This window comes from Rhinolophus sinicus, chromosome 17 (assembly GCF_057876585.1).
Source record: "Rhinolophus sinicus isolate RSI-liver-muscle chromosome 17, RSI-T2T, whole genome shotgun sequence".
NCBI lineage: Eukaryota > Metazoa > Chordata > Mammalia > Chiroptera > Rhinolophidae > Rhinolophus > Rhinolophus sinicus.
The window spans coordinates 150,609,378-150,627,979 of NC_142517.1; the positions used below are offsets into that span (position 1 = coordinate 150,609,378).

The window sequence follows — 18,602 nt, forward strand, 5'->3', positions numbered from 1 at the left end:
CAAGCTCTGGGCTTGCTTGTTTGCACAACGAAGGGGCGGTGCTCAATGAAGCTGAGCAGGGGGAAACCCGTGCCCATTACAGAATGAGCAGTCTGTGCTGACCAACAATGATGGGACAGGCCCTGCCCCCCATTTCCAAACTGGCAGCAGTGCTAAAATATATCCCCACTGGGGTGATTTTTCTGGAGACTCTGGAATGTGAACTAGGCCACACCCAGAGAGGAGCAGCTGCAGACACACTGGCTGTGCTGCACAATGATAAGAAAACCCAGGGCTGGAGAGCGGGAGGCCTGACGACACGCCTTTGGTGCAGAGAAGGGTGGGGGATGGAAGCAGGGCTGTCCACCTAAGTGGGCAATGGTTTTAACCTTACTCCTCATCTGGGAGGCACGGTTAGAAACAAAACAGTTCTTTTAGGTCAGACAAACCCCATCTCAGGGGAGGAAATGCAGAGAGAGTCTAATAGGTGGCACAGGTTTCTGTACAAAGGAAAAAAGGGGAAAAAAGGAACAAAAGAAGAAAATAGGCTAGATTTCTGGCAGAGGCTCCCTCCCACCAGTAAGTGTGGTATTGCTATAAATAGGATTGGGAAGGCAGAGTTGATGGACTGTGTAATTCTAGAGTGTTCCTAGGGGAGGAAGCGTGGTCCTATTCAAAAAATTAAAAGACCAACTGAGACTGTGCAAGAGAGACCTGTGAGATGAGACACAGAATACTGAATGGTTCACAGGTTTGAAGAGTTGCTGGAGAGGGGGAGTCGCCAGAAGATTAGGTAGAGAAGGTACCTGGGGAGGAATCTCCTTCAAAGATTAGAGCTATTAAGCCTCACCCCATAAACCAGTTGGTAAGATCTCACAGCCTCTAGATTTCTGAAAAGGACTAGGAGAATAGAACCAAGGAAAATACCCTATATCATCTTGACTCTTTTGAAATGAGATTACCTGTGGGAATACTCAGTCATCAGCTCCATCTTACGAGTTTCATTTAACTCCTGACACCAGGCTTTTCTGTAACCTGATCTGGGCTCTTTCAAACTTAAGGAGGACAAGGGCTGGGCTCAGTCCCGGTCCCCCTCCGAGGGATGGCTCACCATACTCCTCAGTTCAGTATGCAAGAAGGAAGAAGAGCCTCAAACATGTATCAGTTTGCTAGAAATGAGGGACCAAGAATCTGCTGTTCCAGAATGCAAAGGAGCCTAGGCAAACAAGCTCCTCTATTGTGGTTGAGATTCGGTGTTATCTATGGCCGAACAAAGGCTTTTGCACCCTTTGCGTGATGGACCTTTCAGTTGTTCCATCATCAGATTGCATAACTGGCATGGAAATATTGGGGTATTTAAGTCCTGCATCGGTATGTCCCCATATCAGCTGGACATATTTATTGTGACCTTTACTGGTAGTTTCCATAACTGTTGGCCAGGTACATCGCCAAAACCCAGCTATACTTAACAGAGCTGCCAACGTTGTGCAACAGGGTTGCATACCTGGAGGAGAAAGAGACTGCATTTCCTAAACAAGAATAAATTCAGGTAGGGGTACTGAGAAACACCATTTCACAATTTAACAACCCTGTTTGACACCAGCAGTACAAGTGCTTATGACCGAGGTCTCTGGTAGAGGCTCTGATGGCATTTGTTAGCTTTGGGTATCTTATTTTCTCTAGCCACTGAATCATATATACCTCTTATGGATATGGAATCACTGTACCTCTTGCATGTGCAGACAACGTACATACTATTAGACTGAAGCATTTGTTATATACTGAGGTTTCCAGAAATGATACAATCAAGCAATTGGAATTCCACTCATAGTGGCTGCCATTCAACAGTGGGCTTGCCCACATGGTATTGAGGGGTTGGCCCGGGCTTCCTTTTACCCACCGGCTGTATAGCTTGCTGGAATAGAATTCTAAAAGATAGCCGCACCAACCTCTTCAACAATGACCTCTATAAGACCGTCTAGTCTGGCTGCTCTCTACTGTTTGTACTTTGAACACTGCTTATACCTTATAAAGGTCCCTTCTCTTTGGCAAAATACCTTGGCATCCTGGAGTTGAACAGGAGAAATGAAGGCTACTTGGTGTGCGGGCCCCTAAGTTTTCATACCTCAATATTCCTCTCCTTCTGTGGCATATGTCATGATTTCAGCAGGTAGCTGGGAGGTCCTGTTGTTCATATTACAAATGAATGGAGGGATACAAATGTCCATATTTCCTGCTTTACAGATGACACTTGCCAGCTACACCCACAGGAAGGGAAATTTTGATTCTCTCTTTACAGTTCTAAATTTTCATTACACACTCACTCTACAAGGAGGAGATTTTGCTGCCGTACTTATCCCCATACTGTGTATTCTATCGGGAGGACATCTTTGGTGGGAAAACGGCCACTGCTGGATTCATGTGGAACTTACTGTTCCAGAAAAAAGGGACAGACCATATGGATTCTGCTTGAGCATAATACTGACCACAGAAGGTGAGAAGGTGGTTGAAGTGTGAATAATTCTCTCTTCACCTTTCTCACATATATTAACAACCGGGACTGAATAATCCTGGGTAGCTAATCCACACAATGACACTCATTTCAAAGCTATCCCAGTGTGGGATTTGTCATCCTCAACCTATTTAACTGTGGAGGACCTTCTGGCCATTCCACTCTCAGACCACCGGGCAAGTACTCCCCATTGCTCCACAGTCCTCACTTGCCCTGGCCACCCACAATCCTGCCCTTACTAGTTACACTGTATAAAACTCTCCTTATCTTCTCAGGGGCAGACATCTCAGTTCCCAGGGATCCATGCCCCACATCACGGGCACCTGGGGGCACATTTTTCCACTTCAGACCTGCAGTTGAGTCTGACCAACAAACAGCACCCTCGCAGTATTCTAACCTGGGGAATCATGAATGCAGAGTGGATACAAAATGTAGCATTGAAACAGGCTGGCTGGCACTCTCTGTGATCCAACGGAACTTGTTTTCTTATGTAAAAGGCAGGCCCTTCTTACTTCTGCACTGGACAGAACGCCGTCTACACACTTTCGGAATAACTACCAGACCTTTTAAAATGACTCAAACTGGCCAAATAGCGCAGTGGTCAGAGCATGGTGCTAACAGTGACTCAGAATCCCAAAGGCACTGGGGGCTTTCCCAGCGGTGGTCTCTAGTGCTCCAGCATCAGAGCCGACCTGCAGACGTCAGGGATACAGGCTTGCAGCCTTGGGCACAAGGGCTCTTTCCTTGTATAGGTGCCTGTGAATACGCTGAGGTCTGACCCACCATCAGCTACGCGGGGGGACATTGTCATTCGGAAGGCTTGGGCTCTTATCACTGGGTGAATTAGTACTCATTGATTTCCTTGACTTGAGCAATAGTACACAAATGCACGACTTTGGGTCATTTGTTGGCTATACAGCCACGTGGCTTAGGGGAGATCTCCATTTCCTAAAGTTGCAGTATACGGTTTGTTTGGGAATTTTTCTGGCTACTTGGTATCTCCCTCAGAAGGCACCATTTAAAATACAGTTGATAACTGTTCCAGATGGGAAGGCATAACCTAGTGAGCCACCAAGGGGCAGTGGTTGGACTGAAGGGGAATAAACCCTCAGTGTTAGCTAACTGGCTACAAGGGCTCTCCTCTGTCCCTCTTCCCTAAGGCCCATCGGCAAGCCAGCTGGTCACCGAGCTGCTGTGCAGAGGGTTAGTAGGGCCCTGAGCAGATGCTGGCACTGTTCCCCAGGCTTGGGATGTGGACCTTGGCCCTTTGGATTTAGGCGCCCTAGTGTTGTCCCTGGGTCCAAGGGTCCTTTGGAATATGTGTTGTTGCTTACAGAAACAAAGGGCTTTCTGCCTCCTTTTGGACTACCCTAAAAATGTAGAGCAGTATGAAGGCAGGAGTCTCTCCCGCAGTGCTTACTGCTGCTGTGGTCTGTAACTGGATGTGGCACATCCCATGGAGCCACATGGGGGCTTAGGAGATTCTGGGCGCTTTGTTCCATCTCTGCTCTAACCTCCGCTGTTGTCAGCATCGTACACTTCCCTTGTGGTGCGGGTTGCTTTGCATCTTGTACGACATGGATTTAATGCTTTTCTTTGGAGCTAATCCAAGACCTGGTATCTGCTCTATGTAATATTGTTGATCATAATGATACTATAGGGAATTTTTTTTATTTGTACATTTAAATCTTTAAATAGATGAATGTCAAATCTAACTTTATTAAAAACAGATTATGTTTTTGGGGAACTTTTAAAAAGTGATAAATGATAAGAATATAGTACTCTATTCTATTACTCTATTAATACTCTATTAACTTTTATTATCCATTTATTTCATGGTAGTTACTACCAATCAGTATTTATATTTCTTTATTAGCCTTTCTCTCAGATAGAGGACTGGCCTATATCCTGAACTTATATGCCCTTGTTCTTTGTCTTCATATATGATATATACCTTTCCAATTAGATTGTGAGCTCTTCATGGATAGAGACAGACAAAAAAGAATTAATCTCCATAGTATTAAATACAAGGCACAATATAGGAGCATAATAAACACTTGATTAAAATCATGATTTTTTTCCTATTTTAATTAACTGTAAGATAAAGAGAAGGAATCCACATCTATTTTATAACTTCCACAGCACTTAGAATATAGCAGATGCAAACTCATCAATGAATTAATAAAAATGCTATGAGAAAAAAAAGTTTACGTGAAAAAGTTTTCCTTCTTTCACCCTGTACTGTGCTTTGACCACAAATAATCATATAAAGTACATTAATATTTACATATCATTAGGTAGACTTTTAGATCCATTATTTGACATGATCCTTATAACAACCAAATAATTTATACAGTGCCTGTTAAAATTCTGTCATAGAGAGGGAAATCAGCGTCCTCAGAAGTTAAGAGGTAGGCCTGAATGCAAACTGAGGTCTTATAACTACAAATTCAACCCATGTTAGTTAATCTGAGAGACCTACATTGTTTTAAAAAGTCTCCTGTAAGCTATTCTTAGAAACCTTACAAAGACATTTAATTATTTAGTTACTTACTTAACGTATTGTTAGTGTGCTTGGGCACGTAAAGTACTATGCTTAACACTTTGAGAGAATAAAAAGTTGTACAAGAGGATTATAAAATTAAAATAATATAAAGAATACTATGTATATCAGTTTGCCAAAATAACGGTACAATTATTTGGTTTTCTAGGAGTTCACAGATCATAAAAACTAGTTCCATTTAAATAATTTGGGGAAGATTTTTATAAAAGGGCTAGGATTTGGGCTGGATCTAGAAAGACGGGTGAAACTTCGATGTTGAAGAAAAGGCAAATTAGCTTTATTAGAACAGAATTTGGCAAAGTATAGTACGCAAATACACAGAGAGTGGAATACACATGTATTAGCAAAAGTGAGTAAACTGGTCTACATAAATTTATACTGGAGGGTTTTGTTTTTCTTTCTGTTTTTTTTAATGGCTCAGGTGATTCTTATTACAGCTAAAGTAAAACCATTGGCCTGGACATTTCTTTATTTGCTCTTAAGCTTTAACAAGGCTGTGCACCTCCAAGTGACTCACCATTTTCTCATTTTAAATGAGATTTCTATACTAAAACTTTCATTTAATTTCATTCTGAACAAACCCTTCCTCTTGACTCCTCTGATTCAGTTTAAAGCATCACAATTTTTCTACTGAGGATTAATTCATCAAATTTATCTCTGATTCCATCTTTCTTACATCATATTCAATAATTCAAACAATTCTACCTTCAAGATACCTCTGTCTCCCATTCTGCCTGTTTGCACCTGAGATTAGAGACTCCCTACTTTTTTACCTACTGGCATGGTCTCACAACTAATTTCTCCATCCCTTTTTATTCCAATCCAGTGTGTACTTCGCTCCCAGGTCAGTGTAGCTCCCCTGCCTAAATTAGTCTCTGAGATCACAATCTAGTGGTATAGATGATCACATGTGCCAAAAGTTATGATAAAATATTAAGTGGGCTGTGTAACATTTCCCTGTTTTGAGCACCTTAAGGCACTTTGTGTTTATGCCTTAGATGGCTCTAACCTTACTCTCTGATTTGCTAACTCCTAACATTTCTTACAGTTGCCTCTAGGGCCACCCCTGAATTTGTAAGCAAGTATATAGGGTAGAGGTCTATCTGGAGGGGCTAGGAGTTCCCCAAATACATCAAACAGAACAATGCTATTATTTAAAGGTATTTGGGTTCTGTATAAGATTTTTTTATTTAAACAATTTATTAAAACTAAAAAACTAAAAAAGTTTACCCATTTCTCCTACCTCCCATCTTCCCACCTCAGGCAACTACCAATCTATTCTCTATATCTATGAGTTTATATTTTTTATATTTTTGTTTGCTTTTTTTTAAAGATTCCACATATAAGAGAGATCATTTGGTATTTGTTTTAATCTGTCTGACTTATCTCATTTAGCATAATGCCTTCAAGGTCCATCCGTGTTACTGAAAATGGCAAGATTTCGTGTTAATGACTGAATAATATTCCATTATATAATTATACACACACCACAATTTCTTTATCCATTCATCCACTGATGGACACAAGTTCTTTCTACATCTTGGCTATTGAAAATAATGCTGCATTGAACATGGGGATGCATATATCTTTCCTAGTGGTTTCATTTTCTTTGGAAAAATACCCAGAAGTGAAATTGCTAGATCATATGGTAGTTCTATTTGTAATTTTTTTAAAGGAACCTCCATACTGTTTTTCATAGAGGCTGCACCAATGTACATTCCCACCAACAGTGAATGAGGGTTCCCTTTTCTCCACATCCTCGGCAACATTTATTATTCTTTGTTTTCTTTCTTTCTTTTTTTTTTTATTAATAGCCATTTTAACAGGTGTGAGATGATATCTCATTGTGGTATTGATTTACATTTCCCTGATGATTAATGATGTTGAGCATCTTTTTATGTACCTGTTGGTCATCCGTGTGTCTTCTTTGGAAAAATGTCTATTCAGATCTTCTGCCCCTTTTTTAATTGGATTCTTTTTTGCTATTTAGTTGTATGAGTTCTTTATATATTTTGGATATTAGCCTCTTATCAGATATATGATTTGCAAATGTATTCTCCCATTTAAAAGTTCCTTTTCGTTTTGTTAATGGGTTTAGTATAATATAGTTCCACTTATTATTTTTCAATTAATTAATTGCCTATATTTATTATTTATCGTTTCATTTTTTCCATGCTTAAAATATTTTTAAATATATTAAGAAACAGTTTTTTAAAATAATGCAATATACTGTCAAATCAACATGCTAACCCATTTATATCAAATTTTCAAAAGAAATAGAATACAACTAAATCCTATATGTACCCTCCCTGATTCCACCAGGGACTCCTGCCCTGGGAAGGCAGAGCATGATTCTCACACATTCTAATGTATGATTTTATAACTTTTGTTTCATATAATTTGAATCCACAGGAAATATATTATTCTGCAAAACAGTAACAACACTGTTTATTATATGCCAATTCTTACATGCCAGCCATTATTCTAAATACTTTACATGCATTATTTCAATAACTACTCCCCACATAAGATTTTTATTGGAGAAAAAAGAAAGGGTGGTTCCGTTGCTAAAAACAAAAGGCTTAAAAACAACTGCTTTATATAATTTCTGTTCTAGACAGGTATGTGATTAATCAATCCCCACTCCCCTTTGAGCCGCTAAATTTCTACATGGCACCAATTAGATTACGAGTTATGTATCTTCGAACTTCCTGCAGCGCCTAGAAATGCCTGGCACATAGTGGGTATTTAAAAATAAAATGTGTTGAAAGAAGTTTTTGCCTCCTTTTATCACCACAGGGTAACAGCTACATCATAAAACCTGTAAGCACTGATATAATACTTTTGGCCCCATCAGAACTTAAACATTTGGAAACACCCAGTCATAGAGTTTTGAAAACCTCAATTTAAGGCAGTTTATTGAGCACATAAATTCTCTATGTACTGTGCTAATTAATGTAACAGCCAACAGAAAGGGAGCCAGCAAAAGAAGAGTCTAAAGGTAGAATATCAAGGAATACTGTGGTAACATAAAACTCAAGAAAGAATTTTAATGGAGAAGGAGGTGATCACAAGTTTCGATCATGAACAAGATTTCAAGAGGAATGAGCATGATGAGGAGAATCTAAGATTCGAGCAGGTTACCTCCAGAGACACCATCAGGATGGGTGCTGGTTGCAGAGGTTAAAGAATAAACCCCATGTTGGAAAATATGACAATGGGACGGAAGGGAAATGGAGCAGCAGCTATAGAGGATAATACAGGTAAAGATCTTTGTCCACTAAGTAAGAACAGGAATAGCTTCTGTTTATGTTAGAAAGAGTAGCAGAAGAAAAATCATGGACAGGGAAGAAATATTTATCAGTGAAAGGAGCATTATGAGTTAAAAAGGAATAAGAATCCAAGTTTTACAATATTTATCCATAAAGCAAATTTGATTCTGGAAGTTACATTGAAGGAGTAACAGGGTTTCAAAAAATATGGCTCTTACATTATTTTGTAATAGATTAACAGTTCCTACCTTCACCACTCTCCATGCCTTCTACAAAAATCCCCCCACACTGGGGAAGAATCCAGTACCGGCGTCTGTAACGATCCTGGCCAAACATCATCGAACGTAAAGAGTGAGAAGCGTCAAAGAGCTTCCTTCTGTACTGACTCTGTTGCTGTTAAAAAATGAGGCATATAATTAAGCTATGGATGTTAAGTGCTTTAAAAATTAATACATGACTTTATACTTATTATGCCTTTAGAGCAGATAAATTTCACTACTGGGAAAAGATAGCAGAAGAGCTAAATATTGCACGTCTGTCTTCAATTTCAGTAACACTTATAAAGATAGAAATTATTTTGAGGGTAATTGGAATATTTTTCATACCATAGATTGAAAAGGTAAGTTTTATTGTATCAGGTATCTATCTTATAGTAAATCATGTCTTATACTTGACAATGAACAATGTGATCAAGTACTTTATTGAGTCAAAGCAAATTGGCTCAATTACATTGATTAGTGTATAACAAATAATACTCATGTATATAACTGACCATACCTGTATTTGCTTATTTTTATCTCATCTGTAAACCTAGGCAACATCTGACTAAATTTTGGGATAAATTTTTGATGAATCTAATACTAATATAACATATAGGTATCTCATATTAATCTCATAATAATTTTAAAAACTCATTTTTTAACAAGACGCTCATCTAAAACTTCACTAATGCTACTGAAATTAGTTTCTAATGAGAAGTATGTAAATACAGAGGGTGCCAAAAAATATATACACATTTTTAGAAAAGAAAATTGTATTAAAATTGTAATACTCAGTATTTACCGATAGCAAAAGATGAATACAAGTCATGTTTGACTTCTGCAGTTACAAGAGGTGCTCAAAGTGGTTACCATCAGCGTCCAGATACTTCTGATTAGAGCGAACTACTGCTTGAGCAACACTGACCAAAGTGTCCACTTGTATACATTTTTTTTGGTACCCCCAGTATATACAGTTTATAAATGCAATAAAATCCACAAATGTATTAACGTAAATTGAAACATAAAATACATGTTTCATAAAAACATGAAACTGTTACCATGAAATTCGACGTGAATTTTAAAAGTAATTAATTCCAAGAAATAAAACCATGAATTTATGGACAGTTTATATTTAAATAAAGAACTGAAGAATATAGGCGTTGATTAAGTTTAGTGCTGTGTCTTAAGAAGCAGGCATTTAACCTTACCATTAAACTTTTAAGGTTTAACTGTGAGAAAGATTTCTAGAGCTCTTCATTTTAATTATTTACAAAAAGCTTGTTTTTATTTAGCAGCCAAAAAAAACTAATGTCATACAAGGCAGATTTTTAAAACACCGCAAAAAAGATACAAAATGTAAACCAAAAGTGCTTACTTTACTCAGTTTTTCAATCTGTTTTTCTAGCTCTTCAACACTTGCTGCTTGGTCACCTTCATCCTATACATAACAAAATACAGTATCATTTACCTGTTTTTAAGATTTATTTATTTAATCAATCATCAAATATTTAATGAAAGCCTCCTATAGGCAAAGTACTAGCATAGGCCCTTTGCTCATGAATCGGAGTCACTTCTTGCTCTCTATAACCTAATAATCTGGTAAGGAAACACGTAAAACACTACACTAAAAAATAAAAACCACCACACATTAGGAAGCAAACTATAAGGATCTAAGAGAGGTAGAGATTAAGAGTCATGGAGTTCAGGGGAAGGTGAGATTACATCTAGTGGGAATCTATACCAAAAAGGCTATATAGAAGAAGTTGTGTTTTAATTCGCTACTGAAGAATGGTTAGGAATTGACTAATCAGAGAAAAGAGGGAAGGGCATTCCAGAAACAGTTTGACATATCTCGACATGAAAGACAGATGGAAAGGTAAGGTGAGAGATAAGGCGAAGATGAGTTTAGGTCTAAACTGTCTAGTGCTGTAAATGCTCGGCAATGGACAATATAACATAATCCTTTGCAGGGGGTTAAACATCAGAGCTATGCTTTGGAAAGATTAATATGGCCATAGTTGTTAAGATGGCCTAGAGCAGGTTAAGGACTAGAATTGGCAAATCTAGCTAATAGACTGCTGCAATGAATAAAGGAAAAAGGAAGGTGTGGGCCTTAATAGGTAAAAGAAACTGAGAAAAGCAAGTGGATGTAAGAGATATTACTTAATACATAGTTAAAACTGTTAAGTCCTGGCAACTCATGGATATGAGGCAGAAACGGATGAGGGAGATGAAGAAAGGAGTATATTATGATGTTATGGTGTAAATCTGGGAGACTACAAAAAATAGTACTACAAACCAAAAGAAGAAGAGCAAAGAAGAAGGTAAGTTATATTTTTAACACACTGAGCTTCTAGAAGGAAAATAATCCCTACTATATATAGTACTGATTTAATAAATGGAAAGTTTATGTGTGATTGTATGAAATTTTTCATTCGAGAAAACAAATATAGGAAAAGTACCCCCAAGTTGTGTGTTTTAGAGGGAAAGTCTGAAGTATAATAGAAAGTATATATCCTTCTCTGGATCTCAGCTGCACTATTTAATATAGGCAAATTACTGAACTCTTCTAAGTCTGTTTCCTTAACTGTAAATTGGTGATAATGTTATCTGTAACATGGAATTTTTGTAAGGACTAAATAAAAACAGATCTGAACGAATGGCAGAGTTGCTGGTACATAATATGTAAATAGATTCCTTTCCTTCTTTCTGAAAATTGTACTTTAATGAGAAGACACAGACATATCCTAGGTTTAAAAAAATAAGAACTTGTTTTTGATGTTCATTTTCTATGAGCATTTTTTTAAAAACCACACTGCCACCAACTACTGATGAATAGATATTTTTGAATCAGTATGATTATTTCCCCAATGAAAGGAAGTGAAAGGAAAACCTCAACAGTGTTACCATTACCTATCATTTATCCACTCCTTATCCAAAAGTAGGGAACCAAGTTACAAAGGCATTTAGGAGTATTATTTTTGCTAATGGTCACATGATTTCTGTCTGGGATTACAGAAACCTTAAAGGAGAACAGGCTCGCTGACCCTTAAATCTTGATTCTCGAATAGATACTTAAAAACATATCTATACTATTCTAAAGTGATCTTTTGACCAGTGGGATAAATGTTTAACAATTTGATGATGTAAAAATACAGTTCAATCAACAAATATCTGAAATACCAAAGTAACTATGTATTAGACAAATTAACTGCCATTTCTAAGACTCTTCCTATGATGCAAAAGAAGCAAACTGTCTAGTAAAGTTTTATTTAAAGAAGTTTTAGCTAATATTCCTTATACTTTTAAGAGACATGAAGGAATCTGAAAGACCAGAGAGAAGGGCAACAACAAAACTAAGCACATAGAATCTTTCCCAGCCATGGTTCTCCATGGTTTCTCAACCAAAAGAGGGTCATTACCTAACCCTATGTGTTAACCCATCACATAACCCTATGTGTCAGAGTTAATTGTCTATATAACCTCAAGCTCACATTGGTTTCAATATTAATATAAGTATTAGGGAAAGATTCCATGTGTTGAAGGAATGAAGAGTGAGGAGAAGAGGGAATCATCTTTCAGACAAAGAGCAACTTAATCAAGAACAGTATCTTTTAATTGAAAGGGATCACATGAGTCTCAATGGAAAGGCTCCCTGCAATTAGTTTTTTAAGAAGTGTAACTACTAACACTCTACCTATCCTTTAATCAAGAGGTCAAACCTAGTTTTGGAGGAATAATGTGCCTATCTTATTGATCAGGTTAATTAAATAGTCAAAATTTTATTTTATTGGGAAATTGATAAGTGGCTACCAGGTCTTCGTTACAAAAATTAACTCTCAATTCATTTAAAGGAAATGATAATTTGGCTTCTTAGGTCTTAAAGTACTCATTATTTTTTAAAAAAAATTAAACTGTTTTGTTACATTAATAACAAGATATACATTTGCTAGGATTTTGATCAAATAAACACTATAGTCTAATTAACTATAATTTAACACTCATTAAAAAAAACAAAATGTTACTTTAAATGCACATCTTGTCTAACAACCAACAATTTTTAAATCATTAATATCAATTTTTAATAGTCTTTATCTCCCTTAAAGAAAAAAAAATATGGTTTGTCAATTCTCTTTTTGAAAAAGGAAGCCAGGCAAAACAAATAATTTTGGTAAATAAATTCTAATTCAGGGGGATAACTACCCAGTAGAATATACTGAAATCTCAATAGAGAGTTGTCAAATTTGTGATAGTTAACAGTTCAAAACAATTTATAATACTAAGTGCTAAAAGGAGTGCTAATTCTGTGAAAAGATGATTAATATTGATCAGAAAGGTATAATTCTTGCTATGGAAACAGTTCCACTTGACAAATGAAGCAGACTGGTTATAAATGGTATCTTTTGTTTAGGTAATTACAATACTGATATCCAAATTATATATCTTTCACATTATTAGTCATGCATGAAATATATGATCCAGTGGTTTCAAAGTACAACATTATGAAATAATTTCTGTAAGGAATCTCAATGTAGTCTCCTTTTCAGATTGGTACTCTTAAAAGAAGTAAAGCTCACTCCAGTGATTTTTATCATTCTGGTTTAAAATATAACATTAAGGGGGGTATTTATGAAAATATTCTATATTTATGCTATTTTTATGTAAGAGAATTGTGCAGTATGTGATTTTATTATTATCCACATTACCACAATCAAAACTGTGATTCAGTAATTTATCAGTGGTCCTGATTAGATATTATTTTCACATTCCATCAGTAAAGCCATCCCTTTAAGTCTTCTTTATTTCTGTAGCATGACTGAGTTGATGTAAGAAAGGGAAAGAGTTGTTTCTGGATTTCCTTAGCTGGGTACTTCTGGCATCGAGGGAGGAAGGAATGGTTGGCTGTACAAGTATATTGTTTCTCGAGTACCATTCTGTAGCCCTATCAATATTTCTAGCATTCTTTTTTGGTAGAAGACTTGAACTTTTATCTCTCTTTTATAGATATCCATTTCCAAGGCTTATGGTAGCTTCCTTAAACACACACACACACACACACACACACACACACACACACACACACACAGGCTGTAACCTTGACTCCGCCCCTTTTGGCTACTCTTCAAAGCTAGCCCCTTTACCATGATTGAATACCTTCCAATATCTTTAGGGATATTAACTCATACCATTAACTATTCTTTTCATCTCTTTAATCTTCAATCCCTCTCTCTTATTTTATTGACACTTGCCCTTCAACCAAAAATCATCTCAAGTCTTTCCTCTGAAAAGTGCTTCGTCTTTGTCCCCTCTAGAGGCTATCCTTTCCTCTAATGCACAATGCTAAAAACTGTCATCTTCACGCTCTCACTTTGTATTGTTCACGATCAATCATACCTGACTTCTGCTCTCACCCCTCTAATGAAACTGTGCGGGCATAGCTGGCATCAATCATCCCAGCTGCCGTTGTTCTAGTTCCAGACCCCTCACAACTCACCTAAACTACTGCAAAATCTCTTGCCTGATCTTCCTACCTCTGATCTTGCCCTACCTGAATCTATTTCTATCTTCCATAGAGCTGCCATCGTGAGTCACTTAAAAATCAAGTTTCGCCACGTCATTCCCTTACTTAAAACCCTTCAGTGACTTCCTATCACTGAAAAATTGTAAAATCCTAGTTCATGCTTGTTGCCTATGAGGCTCACTGGTAGTAAGTCCCTTAAAGCACACTGTGATTTCGGGCTTCTGTGCCATTGCTCATATTATTCTCTCTGCCTAAAAAACTTTTCCCTGGCTTCTTCCTCAGGTTAACACTCAGCCCAGCTTGTAGCCACAGTGAATGGGTCCAGAAAGCCTTTGCGAGAATTTACTCCTCAGAAAGGTTAAATGTCCTACCTGTGGGCCTGCCTAGCATATTGTACATACCTCTATCAAAGCAGTTAACACATCACATTTTCTTATTGAAAAAAAAAAAAGAACGAAAAAAAGAAAAAGGAATCTGCAGTTCTTTGGAGAACTCTTAAGTCATCATATGAAAAGAAAAACTTAACTTCTTTTACTCAATGTAAGCACCTTCTACATGTAGGTAAATATTGAATAAGGTGAATATTATAATATTCAGTTTTCAGATGAAGATAGTGAGGCAAGTAAGTGTCAAAATGGAATTTAAACCCAATCCATTTGACTCGGAATTCTTTGTTATTTCTCAGTATGTTACTGTGTTAGTTAAGTATTAAAATCAACCTAAATTTGATCACCTCATCTTCACAGATATCAGTCTTCTTTCCTTTTTTGTCTTCTTTATCTTCTTCATCCTCATCATCTTCATCGGCTTGATCATCACTATCTTCGTCGTCATCATCATCGTAATCACTGTCTCCTCCCTTCCGTCTTCGCTTTCGTCCTGGAGTGGGTGTGCCTAATGGATGTTGTTCCTCCCCAAGATCTATGCCACCTGAAGTGTCTCTTTTGCCTGTTTTCTTAGCATGAATGATTCTGAGCCTTTAAATATGAAAAAAAATGATGATATGGAAGAAAAGGCACCTCTCTATACTTTTTAAAGAGCATAATGTGAGTTTTAAGCAAAAATACCTAATAGTATTTTTCTCACCATAAGCAATAAATCAATGACAATAAAAATTAGAATAAAGAAAATTTAAGCAATATGTTTCCAGAAATTACAGAATATATTAACTTTCAAGAATAATTCTGGATACCTCTTTGGAATTAGAACACATTTAAAAAAAACAAAAAAACAAACTTAGAAAGCTGAAAAGTCTAACTCCAGCAATGGCCAAGTGATAATTCCTGATCCCATAGTATCAGACTGAATAAATTTCAATTCAAATTACCACAAAGAAACTACCCTCTTAACATAGAAGTTGAATAATTTCAGCATTATATTTCCCAGCAGGAAGCTAATTAAGTTTTAATGCTGAATACATTTGGATATGGTAGATTCTCTGTAAAAGCAAACTTTAATTAGAAAGCAATTAAGAAAAAAAGTGATAGTTCCAAACAGATTCTATTTATGACAAAAGTAACCTGATAGTAACAACAATCTTAGATAATGTGATTGCTTGACTTCTTTGAAAGAAAAAAGATAAACGGACTTTCTTCTAAGTTTGAAGAATATAAGCTCTATAAATCTCATTATCTTTTGTCCATTGTAAACTCTGGCCCCGAGTTTTATTAATTTCATATCTCATCTTAATTAAGCTTTACCTTTTCTAATTCTTAGACAAAATAAATTTTGAATTCTATCTTTGTAATTCGTATGTTTTACTGGGGAACTTGTACAAAGGGAAAAAAAGTATATTAATTTTAATAAAACAGAGCTTACTTGCGGAGTTTACCTTCTACCATCCATTTATCTCTCCTCAAGTTTGACATATAATCAATGTTCTTGTCGATTTCACTGCCAATGCAAAAATTCATTGAAAACATAAATTAATCCATTATGCAATACATTAATTTGCTAAGGAAATTGATGTAGTATTTTTGTTAAGTAAAAATGACGACTGCCAATTAATAACAAAAACAAGTGAAAAATTATATTAATATAGTATCATAGCTAAGACACGTATAGAAAACTTAAAATGTCCAGCAATAGTAGAAATGCAAAATGCTGAAATATTTTGATTAACCCTTTTCCTAAAAAGATAAAGAACTAAAAGTAATATAATTAAAAATCTGTAATAGTAAGAACAAAATGAACATGGATTTGTCACCAAATCTTGAAATATTACAGTGGAGGACTTACTTTGACACTTAAATGAGATTAAGTACTTTTTTAAAAAGTACGAATTAAAACATCAGTAAATTAATAATACTAAGGTCACATTAGCACATAATAAAATCAAAAGTAGCTGGACAATTCTATGAATGGGTACTAAGGACAATCAGGTAGTTAACGATTGTCAGAAGTGTGAAGGAAATAAAAATTCTGGATTGTTACAACAGTGCTAGATTCTGGCACCATAGCAAGAAAAAATATTTTTACATTTCAGTATATAAATAATAAAATGCTTAAATAAACAAAAGAGTTTACAATGATTATATACAGTATGATCCAAATTTTCTTTTCAATGGATTGCAAAGAAATACATAAAAACATTATTAGTCATCTCTGAATGGCGAGATTAAGTGTAATTTAAATTTTTTTCTTTGAGCTAGTCTATAACTTTGAAATTTTCTATACGCAATTTGCACTATTTGTGTAAGAAAATTCAAAACAGAAAAGAATTACCAGAAAACTCTGGGCATATGCTTACCTCACCACACTCTTGCTGCACGCCAGTTCATTGATGAGGAAAGCCAGGACTGAGGCTTTCTGTGCTGGAGTGTGAGCCTGAAAAGCTTTTGTCTTCAGGCTTTCAGTAAGCTCAGTTTGTCCACAGTGGGCTTCCATAAAAATCTGCAAAATCTCGGAAACATTGTCTCGATTCACACCAACATTCAGCAAATGTTCTCCAAGGGCTGTTTTGGCCTATAAAATTTTGTCATGTTTATCAGTATTCGTCATAAACATTCATAACGTAAAACAATAAGATTTCAAAATATCGGTATTATTTGATCTAGATATTACTGACAAGGGCTTTATTCACATTTTTGATGAAGTGGAGACAAAAATAAGCAGGACATGATAGACAATGCAAGTACGTCTAATCTTTCTATGCCTTCTTCAAACCCTTGGTTAAAAGTTAGGCAGAAAGAGGAATATATAAACTCATGGGTAGAAACTGTCTATCATACCTTCTTTGACTACAGAGAGTATCCCAAGCTTTTCCAGGCTTTATTTAGACATTCTGTTGGGGGGTAGCTGCTGGGGGGAGATGGAGGGTGCAGCAGTACTTTTATTGTGTTGTCTGGCTCAAAGGTGTCGTAGGTTTTAACGCCTGGTATACTGAGTGAACGGGGGATGGAGGAAAAAGGAACGGGTACAGCTGGAAGCTTCCCTCTATACAATATTCCCTAGAGCAAGGCTGACTGAAATGTGTATCTTAATTGGAATTAGGATAACTTTGAACACATTGAGCATCCACTAAGCAGTACAGAGTCTTCACATGCTGGTCTCTGGGCGCCTGGATTAGCCTCCATTACTCAGTGATTCAGAGAACGCAGTATAATTTCAAAAGGCACACATAAGTTCTAATTACTTCATGAATTATGAATTCTGTTTTGCTAAATATCACTTGGGTATTTCCTTAAATCAACTTGGTTTTTGCTGCAAGCTAGAGGGAAAAAGAGTAATTTGGGAAGGTTCTACATTCTGTGGCTTTATGAACCCGGTTTTTCTAGGTTTGTACCAATTGTAACCTGAAGCAAATCTACATTTAACGTTATGTAGAAAAAACTGGCTCAGTCTATACAATCTGCTGCTAACATGCTACAGGCAGCTATCAATGCACTTATAGCACAAATTTAAAAAAAACACGAAAACTTCCATACATTGTTTTTCTTTACCTTGTATCCTGTAATTAGACCTGGATCACATACAGCAGCTGAGAGGAGCCTCACAAGCAAGTCTTGTACTTCACCCATGCTGTCCCCTATATTTAGCAATCCCTCTTGAAGAACACTCAGGTTTGGAACATCAATATTCACATCAAAGCCCAAAACTTTACCAAAGTTTCGTAAGAACTGCACCACCATGAGACAGTCTGAAAATGTACTTCCAGAGAGAACAAGTCCTGGAATACGAGGCAACTCTGGCAAAGGCTGAAAATAAAATAAAATATAATTTAAAAGCCATGATTGTATATATTCTGAAGTAAAACGAGTTATCTTTCTTTCTCTTGCATTGCACCAGTGGTTTTCCCTCCTGATGGTAAATTCCCTGGGAATATTTCTGCAACCCCGTGGTACTAAGCATAGGATCTTGAATGCAAGGAACCATTAATAAATTTGGATTGAACTCAATATGAACTTAGAGCTCTCCAAAGAGTAACACTAGTTTTAATCAACTGACATATTGATAACACATGGGTTATATAACTGGATAAAAATTAGATACCATT

General features: G+C 36.4%; 1 protein-coding gene across 16 annotated transcripts in view; it reads right to left on the reverse strand.

Moving 5' to 3' along the window:
- BAZ2B (bromodomain adjacent to zinc finger domain 2B) overlaps positions 1-18,602 on the reverse strand; it is a 311,801-nt gene that overhangs the window by 98,038 nt on the left and 195,161 nt on the right. For all 16 annotated transcript variants that reach the window (XM_088794244.1, XM_019727243.3, XM_074336965.2 and 13 more), the window contains 6 exons: positions 18,049-18,303; positions 16,857-17,071; positions 15,926-16,000; positions 14,841-15,084; positions 9,962-10,024; positions 8,575-8,719 (listed from right to left, as the gene is read on the reverse strand). In XM_088794244.1, coding sequence (XP_088650370.1) covers positions 8,575-8,719; positions 9,962-10,024; positions 14,841-15,084; positions 15,926-16,000; positions 16,857-17,071; positions 18,049-18,303 — 997 coding nt within the window. The remainder of the gene's footprint in view (positions 1-8,574; positions 8,720-9,961; positions 10,025-14,840; positions 15,085-15,925; positions 16,001-16,856; positions 17,072-18,048; positions 18,304-18,602) is intronic.